The sequence below is a fragment of the Myxine glutinosa genome, chromosome 8 (genome assembly GCF_964187855.1).
Source record: "Myxine glutinosa chromosome 8, kmMyxGlut1.1, whole genome shotgun sequence".
NCBI classification, from domain to species: domain Eukaryota; kingdom Metazoa; phylum Chordata; class Myxini; order Myxiniformes; family Myxinidae; genus Myxine; species Myxine glutinosa.
Window position 1 is genome coordinate 50,721,311 of NC_136268.1, and position 25,646 is coordinate 50,746,956.

At 48.0% G+C, this 25,646-nt stretch overlaps 1 protein-coding gene across 2 annotated transcripts in view; it reads right to left on the reverse strand.

Moving 5' to 3' along the window:
* EIF2A (eukaryotic translation initiation factor 2A) overlaps positions 1 to 22,106 on the reverse strand; it is a 72,878-nt gene extending 50,772 nt beyond the window's left edge. For both annotated transcript variants that reach the window (XM_068124456.2, XM_068124455.2), the window contains exon 1: positions 21,860 to 22,106. In XM_068124456.2, coding sequence (XP_067980557.2) covers positions 21,860 to 21,884 — 25 coding nt within the window. In that variant the 5' untranslated portion in view covers positions 21,885 to 22,106. The remainder of the gene's footprint in view (positions 1 to 21,859) is intronic.
* Between the last annotated feature and the right edge of the window lie 3,540 nt (positions 22,107 to 25,646).

A 25,646-nucleotide genomic window follows, 5' to 3' on the forward strand; every position in this document is an offset into this window, starting at 1 on the left:
AACATCTCTGTCGTTGATGGCTCGGCCTAGGGCAATAGGGCATCCCATGCATGCTCTATGGGGTTCATATCCGGCGAGCAAGCTGGCCATGGCAACTGCTCCACGCCCTCTGCCTCAAGGAATTCCCTTACTGCAGCGGCCCTGTGCGGTCTAGCGTTGTCGTCCTGCAGTCGGAAATTGTGTCCATACACTCGTCTTGCATGTGGAAGGCAGTGGTACTCCAAGATATCCCGGTACACGACGGCGTTGACGTTTCCATCCGGAACCACCAGTGGCGTTTTCCCTCCATAATGGATGCCGGCCCATATCATCACTGAGCCGCCACCACCTTGAGTCGTCTCGTGGATGCAGTCATCACGAAGGTTCTCCCCGGGTAATCGACGAACTCATTGTCTCCCATCTGTACGGTCAAGGATGTAGCGGCTCTCGTCCGTGAAGCCAACATGTCGCCAGTGTCCAGGATGAAGCCTTCTGTGCTCCCTAGCCCAGCGAAGACGAGCAACTCTGTGGTGAACAGCCAGGCGTGGACATTTAGTCAACCGTCGTGCACGGTAAACATGTTGGAGCAATCTCCGATTAACGGTTGACCGGGAAACGTGGATCCCATGATCTCCCTCCACAAGCGACGAAGACGACTCGTCGGCATTTTCCGGTTTCTGCGGCAGAGATTCAACAGTTGGCGATCATCTTGTCTCGTGGTCAATCTTGGACGTCCTGGAGGTTTCCGCGGCCGCACATTCCCCGCCTCACGTTGACGTTTCAGGATCTTACAGACTGTACTCTGTGATATCCCAACGACATCTGCGATATCACTATGTCTGTAGCCCTCCTGCGGCAGTGCTACCACTCTCTCGCGTATTGCTGGTTCCGTTGGACCAGGCATAGCCCAGGGAACGTCTCTACCGATTTTTCTTGCAAACGGTACAAGGAACTCGAAAAAAAAACAGCCTCGTTTAACACAGTGTTGAATCAGGGAAAGGGACAGAATATCACAGCATGGGCTTTTATAGTCCCTAACAAAAAAAATTATTATGTAATACACATTTTTTCAATGTTATCATATCACCTGTGTAATGGGGAAACGTTATGTAATCACTCAATTACCCTTTTGTTTACACGTAGACTGTCAAATACCAAAGAAACTGTGGAATCGTCAAAAATATTTTATTACATTTTTATGGCCAACAGTGTATATATATATATATATATATATATATATATATATATATATATATATATATATATATATATATATATATATATATATATATATATATATATATATATATACAGTGGAACCTTGACTTACGAGTGCCCCAACTTACGAGTTTTTCGAGATACGAGCCGTCGCTCGGAGCGGTTTATTGCTTTGAGATGCGAGCCGAGATCTGAGTTACGAGCTTTCGCCACCCGGTCACGTGGTTATCTTGCCGTGCAAGTACAGTATCTCTGTCGTATAGCGCTGCATTTTTGTTTTCGCATGTTGGTTATTTTGAGTTTACGCCGCCAGGTGGGTTCTGGTCACGTGGTTATCTTGCCGTGCAAGTACAGTATCTCTGTCGTATAGCGCTGCATTTTTGTTTTCGCATGTTGGTTATTTTGAGTTTACGCCGCCAGGTGGGTTCCGGTCACGTGGTTATCTTGCTGTGCAAGTACAGTATCTCTGCCGTCAACTTGTTCAGAGTGCCGGCGATAGCTCGCCTTCTCTTTGTGGAAAACACGGTACTGAGAAGAAGAAGAGGATGATGTGCTTGGATTTCAAACACGCAATCGTCGAAAAACATGAGCGAGGTGTCGAGGAGGACGTATATAACGGCAGAGGAGAAGAGCATGCCAGGCCACAACTTGTGGATATAAAACACGCAATCGTCGTGTTTTATATAAAACTTGTGCTTGGATATAAAACACGCAATCGTCGAAAAACATGAGCGAGGTGCCGAGGAGGACGTATATAACGGCAGAGGAGAAGAGCATGCCAGGCCACAACTTGTTCAGAGTGCCGGCGATAGCTCGCCTTCTCTTTGTGGAAAACACGGTGAGATCCTTAACATCCAACAACTAATGGGACGCAAACGGGGCGCCCAGTTTAGCGGTACACACATTGATGAATCACCCTGCCTGTGATTCACCCATGACAGGTTATAGCTGGGTCGGGATTCAAACCCAGGCTGGACAGTTTAGACTTTAGAGTCAAGTGTGCGTACCTCCAGTCCAGGCCATCCTACCAACTTGTATGCTGCATACAGGTGAAATATAAAGCGCGAGATATTTTTATATATACTGTATATTAAAAAAAAAATTGGTGTGGTTTTTGGCGGGCTGGAACGGATTAATAGCATTTCAATGCATTTTAATGGGGAAATTTGATTTGAGAAACGAGCAATTTGAGTTACGAGCTCGGTCACAGAACGAATTAAACTCGTAAGTCAAGGTTCCACTGTATATATATATATATATATATATATATATATATATATATACATATATATATATATATATATATATATATATATATATATATATATATATATATATATATATATATATATATATATATATATATATATATATATATATATATTGTTGCGGATATGGGATTTGCATCCATCCATATCCGCTTGTAAATATTCCCCTATTTCCTCAATACTTCCCAACTATCCCCAATCCCCCATTCCCTAGTCCCATTTTCTGTAAACAACACTCTGTAGACCCGACCTCCCCCTATTTCCCCCATTAAATGTCGTGCCCAGGTTCACCGCATCTCATGTAAGACAACTATAGGACATCTTGCTAGTTATTCTTAGTCTATGTCAGTTAAGGACTCGTTTCCATTAATTCTGACCCTTCGTTGCACCAGAATGTGATTGTATGGCACCGTTAGGAAGTTTAGGACCTCCCAATACCTCCCCGCAGCTCTTCCTGGCAGTTCAACAACAACAACAACAACAACAACAACAACAACGAGCGCAGGAAGTGCGCGTCCTCACTCTGGCTTGGTTGGTAGGGGGTGTTGGGAGGGCACCAGGCCTTCCCAACGAGCCGCCATCAAACATGTGCTCGACGGGGTTACCAAATAGGGGCTCCCTGTCAGCTCATCAAGGGCGGAGCCCGGTAACCCCCGCACCCAATGGAAGCGGTGGACCGGCCCCAGTGGGGCGGAACCAACCAGCCGAGGGCGTGTCACTCCTGGCTGAGCATGCACAGTGAGGGGGAGGTGACGTCAGATGTGCGCTGAGCTTGGAGAAAGAAAGACGTCCCCTCCGAGCGCTGTGAGACCTCCCCGCATCTTCTGGACCGTGCTTTATCCTGTCCCCGAGCCAAAGTGCACCTTGTGCTATCAACCTACCTGTCCCTTCCTGCCATCAATCCCTGTGTAAGTCTGCCTTGTTCCGTTTGTCTGTGGTCTGTCTGGGATAAGATAAGACGGTAATTAAGTGCCCATCTCTTCTGTGTCTTTACCTCACTGCCTTGTAATCTACCCCTTTTCTCCACCACTGTAATTATACCCTCCTCCGGAGGTCTTGAGAACTGTACCCCTTGCGTCGTTTCCTCTTTCCCAGTCGTCGTGTCCTTTCTATCATTGATTTGGCATAGCGCGATTTGGCCAACGTCTGGGTGAATCGGGTGAGTTGGGGAAGAATCGGGGGAACTGTTCGGTCGCGGTAATACCAACCGCTCGGTAAATAACATCTTTAACCGCGTCCGCAACAATTGGTAGTCAGGAGTTGGGATTCGAACCTGGGACTAAATTTATTTAGCCCAAATTTTGGACATCAATTGTGTTATTACTGCAACAATTGGTGTCTGGGAGCGAGATACGGACCCGAAGCGCGCTTAACGCGCTCAAAATTACAAGTCACCGAAATTTTGTTTTCCCAAAATTTTGTAAAATTTTGTTCTACAAAAAAAAAACCCGAATTTTGAAAGTCGCGCTATGGGAGATCAAGACGGTTGGGTTCCGGTAGAGGAGAGTGAGGCAGGGTCGATCCAGGACCAAATTGAGGGACAAGAGGAGAGCGAAGCAGTGAGGGCGGCAGGTTCGCAAAATGGCGTCCTCACGCACGAGGTTACGGACGCGCAAAATGGCGCCTCGCAGATGGCTACGGCGAACGCGCCCGCGACCGTAGCAGCGCCGCTGGTGGATTTGAACCTTTTTTTATACAAATGAAGGCCCTTATGGCCCAGAATAGTGAACAATTGGAACAAAGAATGGGCAAGCAATTAAGGGAGGACATGGGGGCCAATAGCCAACGGTTAGAACAAAGGATTTTTATTTTGTATACTGAATCGAGGCTCGTGAAAGAGCTAACATTTATTTCACAAACAAATCAACCAGACAAACAAAATATACAAAAGAGGGAGCGGAAGCCAAGATGGGGAGAGAAGGGGAAGCACACAACCACAACATTTGAGAGCAGGGAGAAGTGTGGGAGGGAGAGGGCTTGGGGGCAGGAGGCGTGGGAAGGGGAGGGGTGGGGGGGGGGGGAGGTATAAAACACATGGGGACCGAAATTAGCGGGGGTAGAAAAGATCAAGGTTTTGGATGGGGGAGGATAAGAGATGGTGGTGAACAGCTGTTTTAAAGACCTGGAGGGTAGAGTGGGATTGAAGAGAGTGAGGGAGTTTGTTCCAGATGCGGGAGAAAAGAGGAATGAAGGAGTGAAGGTGAGCAGAAAGTCTTGATTTTGGCAGTCTAACCATAAGAGGGTTGCAGACAGATCTTGTGCGACCTGTAGGAATATTTGGGGGACAGAGCCCAGAGAGGGCTGGGGGGGCAAGGCCAGAGAGGAGTCGGTAGAAGACGGAAAGACCACCAACCTGCCTGCGGTGAGTGAGTGAAAGGCCCTTGGAGTTAGCTTCATCGCGGGAGATTCCAATGATTCCGAACGCTTTGGTTTCAACAGCGTGAAGACGGGCTAGGTGTGAGGCAGGAGCACCAGACCAGAGGGGAGAGCAGTATTCCATAGAGCTGCGGATGAAAGCTTTGTATGTGGTGAGGAGCTCAGGTGTGTCAAGGAAGGACTTCACACGATGGAGGATGCCCAGTCGGCGACTGGCTTTGGAGGCCAGATTTGAAATGTGGTTTTCCCAGGAAAGATCATGGCAAATAGTGAGACCCAAAAGCTTGAGTGACAGAACTTCTTGGAGAGGATTATTCAGAAAGTGGATGGGAGGGTTTTCCAGTCGGTTGGGGTCCAATAGCGAGAAATTGAGGGAGGACATGGGGTCCAATAGCGAGAAATTGAGGGAGGACATGGGGGCCCAGATCGGAGGGTTAGGGAGTAGAATAGAGGGATTAGGAAACAAATTTGAGGGACTAGACAACAAATTTGAGGGATTAGACAATAGATTAGGGGAAATACAGGAGGGGTTAATGGGGGTAGAAAACAGAATGGCCGCTCAAGAGAATCAAATGGAAGGGATGACAAAGGGGTTAGAGGGGTTAGAAAACAGTATGGAAGGCAAATTGAGGGACATGAGGGACCAAGCGGAAAGGGAAGTTAAACAAATGGGGCAGCAGATAGAGGGGGTCAGAATGGGGGTAGAAACTAAATTGGATGCTCACAGGGAGGAAATGGAGCAGATGAGGGTGGCATCTGGGCAGGAGATGCAGGTGATGAAAGGGGAGATCAGAAGAGGTGTGAGTGAGGAGTTCGGGGGAGTGCGCGAGGAGGTGAGGCACTGTGAGGAGCGCATGGAGAAGGAGGTGAGAAAGGGGACTGTAAAATTGCAAGGTGGTATAGAGGAGTTGACGCTGGGAGTAGAACAGCTGACAGTGGGACAAAAGGAGTTGGGGGACCAGGTAAAGAAGAACACAGCGGTAATAGAGGGTTTACAATCGACACAGAAGGAGATGAAAAAGGACGTAGGGGTAATTTAAAAAGTGTGTCAGACGGTACATGAGGACCTGACGAGGAAAATGAACAAGGTGGTAGAGGTGATGGAGGTTAAAGAGCGGGAGGTGCGGGAGCACATAGAAAAAAATAAGGTGGAGTTAGAGGAAGAACTTAAGGGGGCGCACGAGGAGATGAAGGAGGTGAAGCAGAAATTAGAAGAAGTGGAAGAAGGGGTGAGCGAAATTAAGAAGCGACGGAGAGAGGATAAGAAAGAGATAAAAGAGGAAGTAAAAGAATTGGTCCAAAGTCTGTGTTCGGATCGTGATGATGTGCTCATTAACCGGATGAGGGATTCGCAGGTGATGGAGGAGAAGCGAAGAGAAAGAGGACCCAGTGTAAGTGGTGACCAATATGGTCGTGCGTGTGATGCACCAGGTGATTTAATAAGCTTGGGGGTCGAGATGGACCCGGATGTTCGTGAGAGGCCAAGAGTGAGGTGTATGGCTGGTCCGGAGTGTATGGAACGAGGGTGCGAGCGAGAGGGTCCGGTGATGGGAGAGGTGCGAGGTGTGAGTGAGCAAGGTTGTGGTGGTATGGAATGGGTAGCGGGTTGCAGAAGCGTGACCCATGCATCGACACCAACAGGGGTAGTTTTTAGAGGGACAGGGGAGGCACGGGAGCCCCTTGGGGGTAATGTACTGTGGGGGCCCGGCCGGTTCGGCCCCGCGCTGACCCCGCAAGGGGCGACGCACGGGGTCCGGCAGGCGGGCAACGACTCACATACGAGGTGGTCCCACAAGGTCCCACTCGCGCCGTATGACGGTGGGTAAGGGTGGCATCCCTGCCACCCTTCCCATGATTGGGGCAAATGCGCTATAGTATATGGGGTGGCTATGACAACCGAGCCAGGGAGGGCTCGGATAATGATAGGGACCTAGAAGATGACCTTAGGTGACGTTAAGATTAGGTAGTGACAATGACACCTGTAGTGGGGACGTAGTAGCTTAGTGTTTGATAATGGCGTGGGAGCGCTGAGTGTAAGGGAAGACGGAGGAGCGCGAGTTTTAGAAGGGAGTAGACAGAGCAGATGATGCAGTGTGAATGGAAGTAATGGTGAGCAGCTTCAAATGAGGCATCGGTGAGGCAATGCTCCGAGGTGTGTGTGAGTGTACAAGTGATGAATGAGAGAGCATTGCGGATGAGTGTCATGGTGAGTAGTGAGTGTTGTGGATCAGCGCGAATGCGCTTGGGGGAGAGAAGGGTGCAGGCGGCACCAAGTATGAGAGCACAGGTGTGCAAGTACAGGTGTGTGAAATATATGGAGCAGAGAATGAGTGGTGTGGAGAGAGTTGGAGTAAGTGGTACGGAGTGGTGTGCGTGGTGCGAAGGTGTGAATGGGGGAAGAGTGGACCCCCATCACGAATACCCGGGGCGGGTAGTGTAAGTGTTAGGTAGAGGGTATAGGTAAATTGTGGTTGGATATTGGCATCTGTGGTGCGGGTGGAAGAATGGTGATTGGATGGGTGCATTAGTGTTGTGGAAATGGCTGGGCGTGTAGCCTGTTAGTGTGTGTAGTTGGTTTGGGCACTCCACCACTGTGAGGATGTCGGCCAGGTGAGGCCGCAGGTGGGCTCTGGGAGCCGGTAGTTGTGGATGGGGCACGAGGATCCGGAGGACGGACCCGGGTAGCCCAGTGCCAGAGGGCACCAAGGGGTGACAGAGCCAGGAGGGGCCTTCCCCAGTTAGTTAGGTTAGGGTGAGGAGCTAGGTAAGCTCGGGTGGCAACTGCAGTGGTGGAGGTGTGCAGGTGGGTAGACCTGCCGGGAGAGCTACACGTCGCAGCCCAGAAATTGTGCAAGGGCACCGGGAGATGAATCGGGGGAGTGAGACCCCAAATTGAGAAGCACCACAGTTTGGTCAATGGGAATTGGTTTTTAGAACCCATAGTGTAAGTTGGCCAATGGATTGGCAGGGAAAGACCCCGGGTAATGGAAAGTTGTTAGTCATTTAGGAAATAGTTAGGATTGATGAACCTGTCGCACCATACGCAGCCACTTACCTGAGGTGATGCTGATGACTCCACACCTGTGTTTTCTTTGTTTTGTGTTGCAGGAAAGGAGAATTGCTGTTTGGATTTGTGAGACGCATCACGACGTGGATGAGACATTGGGGTGATTCCATCTCTCCCTCCTTAGGAGGGACTGATGATGAATTGGTGATGGCAGATTTTGATGTTGAGTTGGAGATGGCAGATTTTGATGAGAGTTGGAAATGGCAAATTTGATTGGTTAGGAGGGAGAGAAGACGAATTTGGTTTATGGGAGGAACGGGGAAGACAGTAGGGACGTTGTTGATGTGTAAAGTAGATGTTTATGGGTAGTGTTGTGTTTTGTGGATACAGTAAGGGGTAAGGGAGGGGCAATGTAGGTTCCCTGGTGGGGGGGGGGGGGGGCGTACGGTAGGAACGTACCTGTCTCACCTGGTTCCCATGTGCCCCCAGTGTGCATTACCTTGTATTGCATGCACTTTTGCGCCCTTACCACCTTACTCACTTGTCTTCTTTTGTCTCCCACCTCCGAGGATCTGGCTTTGGGGCAGAGAGAGAGGAGAGAGAGGTGCTGGCTCCGCAGTTGTGGGCCTGTACTTCCGCTGCTTGCTGCCTGGATCGATACACCATATGGACCGCAATTTTTGTGGCTGCCCACAATGGACCGCAGTTCTTTTGCGGTCAAGCACCACCCATGGATGGACCTCTGGGTCAACGTGGCACCTATGCCATACAGGTGAACCACTTTTAGTTGGCCCCCCCTGACGGCCACAATTCAGAAATGGACGCGGTTGGCGCCTTTCTTTATTTCTAAAGAAGCCAAGAGGCCAAGTGCACTCCATGAAGGCAAGACCAGCGGCAGAACATCGGCCGGCTGCGACACCACCGGTGACCATGGACACTTAATTGTGCATTTTTATGAACACTTTATTGGTGCACCGGATGGTGCTGACTGTGCGTAATGGGGTGGTGCTTTTGTTGCTTGGACGGGGTGCTCTGCACATTATTGAAGGCCGTAGGGCCACAGGGCACTCGTGGGTTGGTGTATCGATGCTGGTATGCGTGCTCTCCCTATGCATAACATCTGCATGTGTTCCTCAAAGAACAGGTCCTGGATCGTAGTGTAAATATCAGTGTTGTGTAAATAATGCTCCCTACCGGCTGTATGTTTAGTTTGAGGATGCTTTCCGTGATTCGGTTATCCTGTTGGTGTGTTTCTGTTAGGAGAAGGGTGCAACGTCGCAGGGGGACATATTTACTCATTTGTGAACATCTGTAAAACTGTCGCACTCAGGGTTGAGTTAATAGTAGAGGGAACTACATCTGAGTGCCACACTAAAGTAGGTAAAAATTTATCGGGTCGGGACGCCCCGAGGTAGAGAAGGGTGCAGTGTTGCGGATATGGGATTTGCATCCATCCATATCCGCTTGTAAATATTCCCCTATTTCCTCAATACTTCCCAACTATCCCCAATCCCCTATTCCCTAGTCCCATTTTCTGTAAACAACACTCTGTAGACCCGACCTCCCCCTATTTCCCCCATTAAATGTCGTGCCCAGGTTCACCGCATCTCATGTAAGACAACTATAGGACATCTTGCTAGTTATTCTTAGTCTATGTCAGTTAAGGACTCGTTTCCATTAATTCTGACCCTTCGTTGCACCAGAATGTGATTGTATGGCACCATTAGGAAGTTTAGGACCTCCCAATACCTCCCCGCAGCTCTTCCTGGCAGTTCAACAACAACAACAACAACAACAACGAGCGCAGGAAGTGCGCGTCCTCACTCCGGCTTGGTTGGTAGGGGGTGTTGGGAGGGCACCAGGCCTTCCCAACGAGCCGCCATCAACCATGTGCTCGACGGGGTTACCAAATAGGGGCTCCCTGTCAGCTCCTCGTCAAGGGCAGAGCCCGGTAACCCCCGCACCCAATGGAAGCGGCGGACCGGCCCCAGTGGGGCGGAGCCAACCAGCCGAGGGCGTGTCACTCCCGGCTGAGCATGCGCAGTGAGGGGGAGGTGACGTCAGATGCGCGCTGAGCTTGGAGAAAGAAAGACGTCCCCTCCGAGCGCTGTGAGACCTCCCCGCATCTTCTGGACCGTGCTTTATCCTGTCCCCGAGCCAAGGTGCACCTTGTGCTATCAACCTACCTGTCCCTTCCTGCCATCAATCCCTGTGTAAGTCTGCCTTGTTCCGTTTGTCTGTGGTCTGTCTGGGGTAAGATAAGACGGTAATTAAGTGCCCATCTCTTCTGTGTCTTTACCTCACTGCCTTGTAATCTACCCCTTTTCTCCACCACTGTAATTATACCCTCCTCCGGAGGTCTTGAGAACTGTACCCCTTGCGTCGTTTCCTCTTTCCCAGTCGTCGTGTCCTTTCTATCATTGATTTGGCATAGCGCGATTTGGCCAACGTCTGGGTGAATCGGGTGAGTTGGGGAAGACTCGGGGGAACTGTTCGGTCGCGGTAATACCAACCACTCGGTAAATAACATCTTTAACCGCGTCCGCAACAATATACACACACATACAGTATATATATACACACAAGCAGTATATATATACACACAAACAGTATATATATATATATATATATATATATATATATATATATATATATATATACACACACACATACAGTATATGTATACACACATACAGTACATATACACACACATACAGTATATATACACACATGCGGTATATATCCGCACATACAGTATATATATATATATACACGCATACAGTATATATATACACACATACAGTATATGTATATACACACATACAGTATATGTGTATACACACATACAGTATATGTGTATACACACATACTGTATGTATATACACACATACAGTATGTATATACACACATACAGTATGTATATACACACATACAGTATATATATGCACACATACAGTATATATATGCACACATACAGTATATATATGCACACATACAGTATATGTATATACACACATACAGTATGTATATACACACATACAGTATGTATATACACATATACAGTATATATATACACACATACAGTATATATATACACACATACAGTATATGTATATACACACATACATTATGTATATACACACATACATTATGTATATACACACATACAGTATGTATATATATACACACACACAGTATATATTGTTACGGATCGCGGATTAGATGTTATTTACCGAGCGGTGGTATTGCCGCGACCTAACAATTCCCCCGATTCTTCCCCAACTCACCCGATTCCACCCGACGTTGACCAAGTCGCGCTATGCTAAATCAATGATTTGGAAAGGACACAACGACTGGGATAAATGAAACGACACAAGGGGTACAGTTCTCAAGACCTCCGGAGGAGGATATAATTGGTGGTGGAGAAAAGGGGTAGATTACAAGGTATGAGGTAAAGCACAGAAGAGATAGGCACTTAGACACAATCTTATCTATCCCAGACAGACCACAGACAAACGGAACAAGACTGACTTACACAGGGATTGATGGCAGGGAAGGACAGGCAGTCGATAGCACAAGGTGCACCTTGGCTCAGGGACAGGATACAGCTCAGTCTTTGGGAGGTCTCTCGGCGCTCGGAGGGTGCGTCCTTTCTCCTTCAGCTCTGCGCGCATCTGACGTCACCTCCCTCTTCCTGCGCATGCTCAGCGGGGGGTGACACGCCCTCGGCTCGTTGGCTCCGCCCCAGATGGGATCGGTCCGCCGCTTCTATTGGGTGCGGGGGTTGCCGGGCTCCGCCCTTGACGAGGGGCTGACAGCGAGCCCCTACTTGGTAACCCCGTCGAGCACATGGTCGATGGCGGCTCGCTGGAAAGGCTTGGTGCCCTCCCAACACCCCCTACCAACCAAGCCGGAGTGAGGACGCGCACTCCCCGCGCCGCCGCCGCTGTTGTTGTTGCTGTTGTTGTTGCTGTTGCTGAACCGTGAGGAAGAGCTGCGGGGAGGTATTGGGAGGTCCTAAACTTCCTAACGGTGCCATACAATCACATTCTGGTGCAACGAAGAGTCAGAGTTAATGGGAACGAGTCCTTAACTGACATAAACTAAGAATAACTAGCAAGATGTCCTATAGTTGTCTACGTGAGATGCGGTGGACCTGGATGCGACATTTAATGGGGGAAATAGGGGGAGGTCGGGTCTACAGAGTGTTGTTTACAGGAAATGGGACTAGGGAATGGGGGATTGGGGATAGTTGGGAAGTATGGAGGAAATAGGGGAATATTTACAAGCGGATATGGATGGATGCCAATCTCATATCCGCAACATTGCACCCTTCTCTACCTCGGGGCGTGCCGACCCGATAAATTTTTACTTACTTTAGTGTGGCACTCAGATGTAGTTCCCTCTACTATTAACTCAACCCTGAGTGCGACAGTTTTACAGATGTTCACAAATGAGTAAATATGTCCCCCTGCGACGTTGCACCCTTCTCCTCACAGAAACACACCCACAGGATAACCGAATCGCGGAAAGCATCCTCAAACCAAACATACAGCCGGTAGGGAGCATTATTTACACAAGAATGATATTTACACTACGATCCAGGACCTGTTCTTTGAGGAACACATGCAGATGTTATGCATAGAGAGAGAGCACGCATGCCAGCATCGATACACCAACCCACGAGTGCCCTGTGGCCCTACGGCCTTTAATAATGTTCAGAGCACCCCATCCAAGCACCAAAAGCACCACCCCATTATGCACAGTCAGCACCATCCGGTGCACCAATAAAGTGTTCAGTAAAAACAAAAGCACAATCAAGTGTCCATGGTCACCAGTGGTGTCGCAGCCGGCCGATGTTCTGCCGCTGGTCTTGCCTTCCTGGAGTGCACTTGGCCTTCTGGCTTCTTTAAAAATAAAGAAAGGCGCCAACCGCGTCCATTTCTAAATTGTGGCGGTCAGGGGGCCAACTATAAGTGGTTCACCTGTATGGCATAGGTGCCACGTTGACCCATAGGTCCATCCACGGGTGGTGCTTGCCCGCAGAAGAACTGCGGTCCATTGTGGGCGGCCACAAAAATTGCGGTCCATATGGTGTATCGATGCTGGCAGCAAGCAGCGAAAGTACAGGCCCACAACTGCGGAGCCAGCACCTCTCTCTCCTCTCTCTCCGCCCCAAAGCCAGATCTTCGGAGGTGGGAGACAAAAGAAAACAAGTGAGTAAGGTTGTAAGGGCGCAAAAGTGCACGCAATGCAAGGTAATGCGCACTGGGGGCACATGGGAACCAGGTGAGACAGGTACGTTCCTACCGTATGCCCCCCCCCCCCCCCCCACCAGGTAACCTACATTGCCCCTCCCTTACCCCTTACTGTATCCACAAAACACAACACTACCCATAAACATCTACTTTACACATCAACAACGTCCCTACTGTCTTCCCCGTTCCTCCCATAAACCAAATTAGTCTTCTCTCCCTCCTAACCAATCAAATTTGCCATTTCCAACTCTCATCAAAATTTGCCATCTCCAACTCAACATCAAAATTTGCCATCACCAATTCATCATCAGTCCCTCCTAGGGAGGGAGAGATGGAATCACCCCAATGTCTCATCCACGTCGTGATGCGTCTCACAAATCCAACAGCAATTCTCCTTTCCTGCAACACAGACAAAGGAACAAAGGTGTGGAGTCATCATCACCACAGGTAAGTGGCTGCGTATGGTGCGACAGGTTCATCAATCCTAACTATTTCCGAAATGACTAACAACTTTACATTACCCGGGGTCTTTCCCTGCCAATCCATTGGCCAACTTACACTATGGGTTCTAAAAACCAATTCCCATTGACCAAACTGTGGTGCTTCTCAATTTGGGGTCTCACTCCCCCGATTCATCTCCCGGTGCCCTCGCACAATTTCTGGGCTGTGACGTGTAGCTCTCCCAGCAGGTCTACCCACCTGCACACCGCCACCACTGTAGTTGCCACCCGAGCTTACCTGCTCCTCACCCTAACCTAACTAACTGGGGAAGGCCCTCTCGCACTCTCACCCCCTCAGTGCCCTCTCTGGCACGGGCTGCCCGATCCACACCCGGGATCCTCAGGCACCCACTGACACTAACGGCTCCCAGAGCCCACCTGCGGCCTCACCTGGCCGACATCCTCACAGTGGTGGAGTGCCCAAACCAACTACACACACTAACAGGCTACACGCCCAGCCATTTCCACAACACTAATGCACCCATCCACAATACCATTCTGCAACCGCACCACAAATGCCAATATCCAACCACAATTTACCTATACCCTCTACCTAACACTTACACTACCCGCCCCGGGTACTCGTGAAAGGGGTCCACTCTTCCCCCATCCACACCTTCGCACCATGCACACCACTCCGTACCACTTACTCCAACTCTCTCCACACCACTCATTCCAATACTCCATGTATTCCACACACCTGTACTTGCACACCTGTGCTCTCATACTTGGTGCCGCCTGCACCCTTCTCTCCCCCAAGCGCATTCGCGCTGATCCACAACACTCACTACTCATACACTGCTCCACACACCTGTCCAGTTCTCACACAGCATCATCTCATCTAACTACTCCCCTCTGAACCTTGCGCTTCCCAGTCGTCCCTTTAAACTATTGCGCTGCCTCGTCATTATCAAACACTAAGCTACTACGTCCCCACTACAGGTATCAGTCACTATCTAAACCTTAACGTTACCTAATGTCATCTTCGCTAGATCCCTACACACCATATCCTAACCCACCCGGGCTAGTTTTCACTGCCATACACCCCATAAGCTAGTGCTCCTTTGCCCCCCCATTTGTGAGGGATGACAGAGTTGCCATCCCACCACATCGGGCATCTCCCACTACCAATTTTGCCCATCAAATTTCAACAAATCAAAAATTTGCCAATCATCTGCCAATCACCGTACCAATCATCAAATTTTGCTTTTTTTTTTTAATTTCGGGGCCAAAACACTATCCTCATCACCCGTCTACTTATTAGATCCTCTCGGTGCGCCAATTCCCTTCTAAAGCTCGGCTTCGTACAGCCGAGCAATGAATACGGGTTGTTTTGTGCCAGCGGCTGGATACGTCCCGCATTCGGGGCAGGGACGGGGGCTTACCCGGGCCGAGATCCCACGCACCACCTCGGCGTGGAGCCATCCAATGTCCCGATCTCGACCTGCCGGCACGTCTCAACAAAAAGTGGTCGCCATGACGACCCTTCCTATCGAGCTGCCCGCTCCGCCTAGTGGAGCACGGACGCGGCCGTTCCAAGCGAGGCCCAGCGTGGATCGCGTACGGCGGTCCTTTCGAACCCGCCGTGGCTCGGATCCCCGCTGGTTCTCGCGGCACGCGAAGCCCGGCACGCACCGAGGGCCCGATTCGGCTAAAAGTCGCTCTAACCGCTAACCCGGTTACCGTCGATGCCTCACCTGCATGCTCACACGCATACGCTACCCCTTTCTTGCTCATACCTCCAGCTGTTCCCATGCTCCTCGTCGTACCTTCTCTTACACACCTCGGTACACTCATTCCACTCACAGCCTTGGTCACACACCTGACCACCGAACACTTTGGCACACATTCGTTGTTCGCACACCTCACCAACACACCTCTTCGCGCCCCTTCCTCGGTCACCTCCTCTGTGACAATCACAGGTGTGCTTTCACTCGCACACCCAACCACGTGCCTCACGACCAACTCAAGTGTGCATTCCCACACACGCTCTACCATTCCAGGTGTGCTTCCTTTCTCACCTGTCACAACCAACTCACGCTCCGTGTCACTCTTACTACTCTCACCTCCACTCTCGACAGCGCACTCTTTCCTCATGCACCCGTCCGTTACACACCTTTCTCGCGCACACTCTCCCGTTACACCCTCTGTAACACTCACCACAGGTGTACACTCTTCCTTACTTGTGACAGCGCACTCTTTCCCCATGCACCTGTCCGTCACACATCTTTCTCGCACACCCTCTCCCGTTACATCCTCTGTAACACTCACCACAGGCGTGCATTCTCCCTTTACACCCTCCGTAACACGCCTCACTACGCGCTTCCATGTGCTCCCTCGCACACGCGCGACGACCGACTCACTCACTCTCGACACTCGACAGCACCCTCACTCCTTGGCACGCACTTTTTCCTCACACACCCCAGAGTCGGACTTTCTCGCACACCTCCTTTTTCGCACACCAGACCTGTCGCACACTTCACCAACGGCCTCTCACGAACACCCGGGTCCATCTCGACCCCCAAGCTCAGTAAATCACCTGGCGCATCATACGCACGACCATATTGGTCACCACTTACACCGGGTCCTCTTTCTCTTCACTTCTCCTCCATCACCTGCGAATCCCTCATCCGGTTAATGAGCACATCATCACGATCCGAACACAGACTTTGGACCAATTCTTTTACTTCCTCCTTTATCTCTTTCTTATCCCCTCTCCGTCGCTTCTTAATTTCGCTCACCCCTTCTTCCACTTCTTCTAATTTCTGCTTCACCTCTTTTATTTCCCGGTACGTCTCCTCAAGCTCGTCCTCTCAGGCTACCTTGACCGTTTCTATGTGCGTCCTCACCTGCCGGTCCTTCGTCTCCATTACCTCTGTCACCTCGTCAAACCTCGTTGTCAGTCCCTCACGTACCATCTGACATTGCCTCTGTGTCGCTATCAAGTCATTTTTTATGTCGTTTTGTGTCGCTCTTAACCCTCCTAGTACCGCAGTGTTCCTTTGAACCTGCTCCGTTAGTCCTTTTTGTCCCTCCGTCAGCTGTTCCACTCCCAGCGTCAACTCCTCTATACCACCTTGCAATTTTACAGTCCCCTTTCTCACCTCCTTCTCCATGCGCTCCTTACAGTGCCTCACCTCCTCGCGCACTCCTCCGACCTCCTCACTCACACCTCTTCTGATCTCTTCTCCCATCACCTGCATCTCCTGCCCAGATGCCACCCTCATCTGCTCCATTTCCTCCCTGTGAGCATCCAATTTAGTTTCTACCCCCATTCTGACCCCCTCTATCTACTGCCCCATTTTTTTAACTTCCCTTTCCGCTTGGTCCCTCATGTCCCTCAATTTGCCTTCCATACGGTTTTCTAACCCCTCTCACCCATTTTTCACTCCCTCTATCTGATTCTCCTGGGCAGCCATTCTATTTTCTACCCCCGTTAACCCCTCCTGTATTTCCCCTAATCTATTGTCTAATTTCCCAAATTTCTTGTCTAACCCCTCACCGGTACCCCTCGCTTCGTCCCTCATTACCCCCATTTGGCCCTCCAATCGCTCACCCTGAGCATCCATCCGGTTCCCCATTACCCCCATTTGGCCCTCCAATCGCTCACCCAATCGCTCACTATCAGCCCTCATTTGCTCACGATTAGCCCTCATATCGTCCTTCTGCAGGTTGAGGGACGCCTGCATTTGTACCATAAATTGCTCCATGAGGGCCTGCATTTGGGCCATCCCTCCCACTTGTGCAGCGGGTGCGGCCGCCGTAGCCATGTGCGAGGCGCCATTTTGCGCGCCCGCAACCTCGTGCGCGAGGACGCCATTTTGCGAACCTGCCGCCCTCACTGCTTCGCTCTCCTCTTGTCCCTCAATTTGGTCCTGGATCGACCCTGCCTCACTCTCCTCTACCGGAACCCAGCCGTCTTGATCCGCCATAGCGCGACTTTCAAAATTCGGGTTTTTATTTTAAAACAAAACAAATTTCGGTTACTTGTAATTTTGAGCGCGTTAAGACCGCTTCGGGTCCGATCTCACTCCTCGACACCAGTTGTTACGGATCGCGGATTAGATGTTATTTACCGAACGGTGGTATTGCCGCGACCTAACAATTCCCCCGATTCTTCCCCAACTCACCCGATTCCACCCGACGTTGACCAAGTCGCGCTATGCTAAATCAATGATTTGGAAAGGACACAACGACTGGGATAAATGAAACGACACAAGGGGTACAGTTCTCAAGACCTCCGGAGGAGGATATAATTGGTGGTGGAGAAAAGGGGTAGATTACAAGGTATGAGGTAAAGCACAGAAGAGATAGGCACTTAGACACAATCTTATCTATCCCAGACAGACCACAGACAAACGGAACAAGACTGACTTACACAGGGATTGATGGCAGGGAAGGACAGGCAGTCGATAGCACAAGGTGCACCTTGGCTCAGGGACAGGATACAGCTCAGTCTTTGGGAGGTTTCTCGGCGCTCGGAGTGTGCGTCCTTTCTCCTTCAGCTCTGCGCGCATCTGACGTCACCTCCCTCTTCCGGCGCATGCTCAGCGGGGGGTGACACGCCCTCGGCTCGTTGGCTCCGCCCCAGATGGGATCGGTCCGCCGCTTCTATTGGGTGCGGGGGTTGCCGGGCTCCGCCCTTGACGAGGGGCTGACAGCGAGCCCCTACTTGGTAACCCCGTCGAGCACATGGTCGATGGCGGCTCGCTGGAAATGCTTGGTGCCCTCCCAACACCCCCTACCAACCAAGCCGGAGTGAGGACGCGCACTCCCCGCGCCGCCGCCGCTGTTGTTGCTGTTGCTGTTGCTGTTGCTGAACCGTGAGGAAGAGCTGCGGGGAGGTATTGGGAGGTCCTAAACTTCCTAACGGTGCCATACAATCACATTCTGGTGCAACGAAGAGTCAGAGTTAATGGGAACGAGTCCTTAACTGACATAAACTAAGAATAACTAGCAAGATGTCCTATAGTTGTCTACGTGAGATGCGGTGGACCTGGATGCGACATTTAATGGGGGAAATAGGGGGAGGTCGGGTCTACAGAGTGTTGTTTACAGGAAATGGGACTAGGGAATGGGGGATTGGGGATAGTTGGGAAGTATGGAGGAAATAGGGGAATATTTACAAGCGGATATGGATGGATGCCAATCTCATATCCGCAACAATATATACACACATACACAGTATATATATACACACATACACAGTATATATATATATATATATACACACCCACATACAGTATATATACACACTCATACAGTATATATATATATATATATATACACACACAGACAGTATATATATACACCCACATACAGTATATATACACACATACAGTATATATACACACTCGTACAGTGTATATACACACACATACAAGTATATATACACGCACATACAAGTATATATACACGCACATACAAGTATATATACACGCACATACAAGTATATATACACGCACATACAAGTATATACAGTGGGGAGAACAAGTATTTGATACACTGCCGATTTTGCAGGTTTTCCCACTTACAAAGCACGTCAAGGTCTGTAATTTTTATCATAGGTACACTTCAACTGTGGAAGACGGAATCTAAAACAAAAATCCTGAAAATCACATTGTATGATTTTTAAGTAATTAATTTGCATTTTATTGCATGAAATAAGTATTTGATACATCAGAAAAACAGAACTTAATATTTGGTACAGAAACCTTTGTTTGCAATTACAGAGATCAGACGTTTCCTGTAGTTCTTAACCAGGTTTGCACACACTGCAGCAGGGATTTTGGCCCACTCCTCCATACAGATCTTCACCAGATCCTTCAGGTTTCGGGGCTGTCGCTGCGCAACACAGACTTTCAGCTCCCTCCAAAGATTTTCTATTGGGTTCAGGTCTGGAGACTGGCTAGGCCACTCCAGGACCTTGAGATGCTTCGTACGGAGCCACTCCTTAGTTGCCCTGGCTGTGTGTTTCGGGTCGTTGTCATGCTGGAAGACCCAGCCACGCCCCATCTTCAATGCTCTTATTGAGGGAAGGAGATTGTTGGCCAAGATCTCGCGATACATGGCCCCATCCATCCTCCCCTCAATACGGTGCAGTCGTCCTGTCCCCTTTGCAGAAAAGCATCCCCAAAGAATGATGTTTCCACCTCCATGCTTCACGGTTGGGATGGTGTTCTTGGGGTTGTACTCATCCGTCTTCTTCCTCCAAACACGGCGAGTGGAGTTTAAACCAAAAAGCTCTATTTTGGTCTCATCAGACCACTTGACCTTCTCCCATTCCTCCTCTGGCTCATCCAGATGGTCATTGGCAAACTTCAGACGGGCCTGGACATGCGCTGGCTTGAGCAGAGGGACCTTGCGTGCGCTGCAGGATTTTAATCCATGACGGCGTAGTGTGTTACTTATGGTGTTCTTTGATACTGTGGTCCCAGCTCTCTTCAGGTCATTGACCAGGTCCTGCCGTGTAGTTCTGGGCTGATCCCTCACCTTTCTCATGATCATTGAGGCTCCACGAGGTGAGATCTTGCATGGAGCCCCAGACCGAGGGAGATTGACTGTCATCTTGAACTTCTTCCATTTTCTAATAATTGCGCCAACAGTTGTTGCCTTCTCACCAAGCTGCTTGCCTATTGTCCTGTAGCCCATCCCAGCCTTGTGCAAGTCTACAAATTTGTCCCTGATGTCCTTAGACAGCTCTCTGGTCTTGCCCATTGTGGAGAGGTTGGAGTCTGATTGATTGAGTGTGGACAGGTCTGGAGACGGCTTTGCGGTCGGTCTTTGCGGTCTTTGTGGTCGGAGACGGTCTGGAGACGTCTTTTATGCAGATAACGAGTTCAAACAGGTGCAGTTAATACAGGTAATGAGTGGAGAATGGGAGGGCTTCTTAAAGAAAAAACTAACAGGTCTGTGAGAGCCGGAATTCTTACTGGTTGGTAGGTGATCAAATACTTATTTCATGCAATAAAATGCAAATTAATTACTTAAAAATCATACAATGTGATTTTCAGGATTTTTGTTTTAGATTCCGTCTTCCACAGTTGAAGTGTACATATGATAAAAATTACAGACCTTGACGTGCTTTGTAAGTGGGAAAACCTGCAAAATCGGCAGTGTATCAAATACTTGTTCTCCCCACTGTATATACGCACATACAGTATATATATATATACACACATACAGTATATATATATATACACACATACAGTATATATATATATACACACATAGTCTATATACACATACAGTATATATACACACATACAGTATGTATACACACCTACAGTATGTATACACACCTACAGTATGTATACACACCTACAGTATGTATACACACCTACAGTATGTATACACACATACAGTCTGTATACACACATACAGTATGTATACACACATACAGTATGTATACACACATACAGTATGTATACACACATACAGTATGTATACACACATACAGTATGTATTGTGTTTGTATGTATTGTATTGTATACACACATACAGTATGTATACACACATACAGTATGTATACACACATACAGTATGTATACACACATACAGTATATATATATATATATATATATATATATATATATATATATATATATATACTGTATATATATATATATATATATATATATATATATATATATACTGTATATATATATATATATATATATATATATATATATATATACTGTATATATATATATATATATATATATATATATATATATATACACTGTATATATATATATATATATACTGTATATATATATATATATATATATATATATATATATATATACTGTATATATATATATATATACTGTATATATATATATATATATACTGTATATATATATATATATACTGTATATATATATATATATATATATATATATATATATATATATATACATACTGTATATATATATATATATATATATATATATATATACTGTATATATATATATATATATATATATATATATATATATATATATATCAATTAGCACAGTCTCTAACTGAAAGATCCTTCATGAAATGAACAGCAGACCGAGTAGTTACAGTAACACACATGGCATACGCGGCCTTCTCAATTCTATCAACCAACAGGTTCTTCCGGTGGAACCCATAATGTATAGAACTTGAACGATGCAAAGGAATGTCGGCGAAATGAAGTGAGTGTCTGAGGTTATGGAGATAAAATTTTAAAAAACATCACAAGGAGTCATCAAAAGTGCCTCATACCGGCGAGAATGGCCTGCTGAAGCATCTCTACAACGTGGACAGCCAAGCGAAGGGACCCAAAAGACCGTTCCTTCAGGAATCCCACGTTGGTGCATTTATTGAGTGATTTTGTCACAAATAATTATTTGGATCTTTATATTCTTCACAGGATATCATTTTAATCGATGCATTTCATCGTCTTTACAGTACTAATAAAACATAGCCCGCTACACCGCCCATCGGAGGAAAAAACAAATATGTTCTTCATGCTTTTTCTGTCAATTAAATCTTCAAAGATTCACGAATTCAAAGATTCACGATTCACGAAGAAATAAATATATCAGAATTTTTTTTCAGAACTAATAAGTGCACATAGAAAACTAATAATTAAATATTAACGGTTGCTGCTGCTAAATCTGCCACCATGGCCAACATAACGTGGCCAACATAACGTGTCCAACTAGAACGGCACTCAGTAGCGAGCATACCTCTGCCGGACGTTTTGCCGTTATGTTTTGTATCTCACTGGTAGACCGGATCTGGATCCGGAGCTGAACAAGGTCGGCTTGTTCTTGTCGTCCAACTAACTCATCCACCTAGTTTCCTACGAATCCGTCCACAACTTTTTGATACTGATCATCAAACGGTAAATGCTGCAGACCAATTAGCGAGCGGTGTATTAGAGTTGTTTTCCTTTAGTCGAGCTGGTCTCCCACTCCACAAAAAATAAACGTATTATTTTAACTACATAAAGTGTCGTGAATCAAAATCGAATGAGGTAAATTTAGGATTAACATGGCGGATTAATTGATCATTATTATATTCTTACATCTTATTACATCTTATATTCTTACATCTTATATTTCTTACATCAATAAACCACGCTCGGAGGGCCGAGGTGGTGGAATTGCCGTTATTCACCGACAAGACATCAAGACCAACCTCATCTCCATCTCATCTGCTCCATCATTTGAACACCTGGCTTTTAAACTCTCTGGTCACACACAGTCAGTCATCTCATCTGTTGTTGGCTGTTGTCTACTGTTGTTGTTGGCTGTTGTCTACCGCCCTCCCAAACCACACCCATCATTCCTGTCTGACTGCTCCTACTTTCTGACCCAGCTATGTTCCCTCTCCCCCTCAATCCTCCTCCTTGGTGATTTCAATATCCACATGGACTCCACTGACTCCACGCTAACCACTGACTTCACTGATTTACTCACCTGCTTTAACCTCACTCAACATGTCAACTTTCCTACCCATAACCGTGGTCACATTTTGGACCTTGTCTGCTCTACTGGACTAATTTTGCACCATCTCTCTGGCTCCGACCTCACTCTCTCTGACCACCTAGCCATCACTCTGACCATCAACATCCCCACCCCAGCACCAAGGCATTATCGCACTATCAACTTCCGTAAGCTAAACGCTCTTTCACCTACCTCATTCTCATCGACCCTCTCTGAAAAAATGTCCACTTCTCCCTTCGTTGACCTCCACACCCCTTCTGACCTCACTGACTACTACAACCACACTCTCTCCTCCTGCCTTGACCAACTTGCGCCTATAAAAACCAAAACAGTTTCTTTCACCCATTCTGCTCCCTGGTTTACCCCTGAACTCCGCCTGATGAAAACTCGTGCTCGCCAACTTGAAAGACTCCGCAATAAAACAGGTCTCACAGTTCACTCCCAGGCCTACAAGGACCACATACAACACTATAAAGATGCCCTCTCCCACGCCCGCTCCGCCTACTACTCTCAAATTATCCACTCTGGCTCCGGAAACCCAAAAGCACTCTTCTCTACAATAAACAAACTCCTCAGCCCCCTGAACACCACCACCCAGTCATTCACAATAGACAACTGCATCTCCTTCCTTTCATTCTTCCAACGCAAAATTGAAAACATCTACAACAGCTTGACCACCGCCGCACCCGCTCCCCCTCAAACCACCTGCCCCCCCTTATCCTGCCATCCCCTGTCTCAATTCTCCCCAGTCTCCCCTACTGACCTCTCTGAACTCCTCATCGGAATGAAAACTGCCACCTGCACTCTTGACGCCATCCCCTCCAGCTTTGTCAAGGCCTCCCTTCCTGCTCTCTCTCCACTTATCATTGCAACAATAAACTCCTCCCTGTCTACAGGCATCGTCCCACCATCCCTAAAAATTGCTGCTGTTACCCCCATTCTGAAAAAACCTGGACTAAACCCTGACACCCTAAACAACTTCAGACCCATCTCCAACCTACCCTTTCTGTCAAAGGTTTTGGAACGCGCTGTAGCCGCTCAACTCAAACATCACCTCTCTGCCAATAACCTGTATGAAACATTCCAATCCGGATTCCGCTCCAACCACAGTACTGAAACTGCTCTCCTCAAAATCACCAACGACCTTCTCCTCTCCTCTGACGCTGGCAACCTCAACATTCTCGTCCTCCTCGACCTCAGCGCCGCCTTTGACACCATCGATCACACCATCCTCCTCACCCGACTTGAATCCACCTTTAACATTACCGGCACTGCCCTCTCTTGGATTAAATCATACCTCTCTGACAGACGTCAGTTCATCTCCATCAATAACTGCAAATCCCCTACTGCCCCCTCCCCCAAGGTGTCCCCCAAGGTTCAGTTCTTGGCCCCCTCCTCTTCATCCTTTACCTGTCCCCCCTCGGTCACTTAATCCGCCGTCATGGTCTCCAATTCCACTGCTTCGCCGATGACATCCAGCTTTTCATCTCCACCAAGTCCATCTCCACCGCCACCCACTCTATCCTGACAAACTGCATCACTGAAATAAAATCCTGGCTTCAAATCAACTTCCTCAAACTTAACTGTGATAAATCTGAAATAATCATCATTGGCCCAAAAACGCTCACCAAGTCCACCCATAACTTTGCCCTCAACATCGACGGTTTCCCAGTATCCACCTCCCCTCACATCCGGAATCTTGGCATCATCTTTGACCAAACCCTCTCCTTCGACAAATACACTAAACAGATCACAAAGACAGCCTTCTTTCACCTGAAAAACATCGCCCGTCTCCGTCCATCCCTCTCCTCCGTGGCTGCAGAAACCCTCATCCACGCCTTCATCACTTCCCGTCTGGACTACTGCAATAGCCTCCTTTATGGTTCACCCTCAACAATCACCAATAAACTCCAATACATTCAGAACTCCGCTGCCCGTCTACTCACCCATTCCCGGACCCGTGACCACATCACCCCCGTCCTTTACAAGCTTCACTGGCTCCCCATCTCCCAGAGAATCCAGTACAAAATCCTCCTCTTGACCTACAAAGCCCTCCATAACCTGGCCCCATCCTACCTGGCTGACCTCCTCTCCAGACACACTCCCACCCACAACCTCCGCTCTGATGGTACCAACCTCCTGACCCCCCGACCCCCCCCCCATCCGGACCAAATTTAGATCCTGGGGGGACAGGGCCTTCTCCATCGCTGCTCCCACCCTCTGGAACTCGCTACCTCACACCATCAGAGACTCCTCCTCACTCATCACATTCAAAACATCACTCAAGACCCACCTGTTCAACACCGCATTCAACATTTAACCCACAGCATCTAACCCCTGACTATCTCCTCTCCTTCTCCCTCCTTTGTGCTTTGAATATTTCCCTATTGATTCTTCTTTTTTTGCAATTGTTTTTATGTTTTGCTATGCATTATGTTTTGCTATGCATTATGTTTTGCACTCTGTCAAAGCGTCTTTGGGCTTCCTGAAAAGCGCTATATAAAATAAATGCATTATTATTATTATTATTATTATTATTATTATTATTATTATTATTA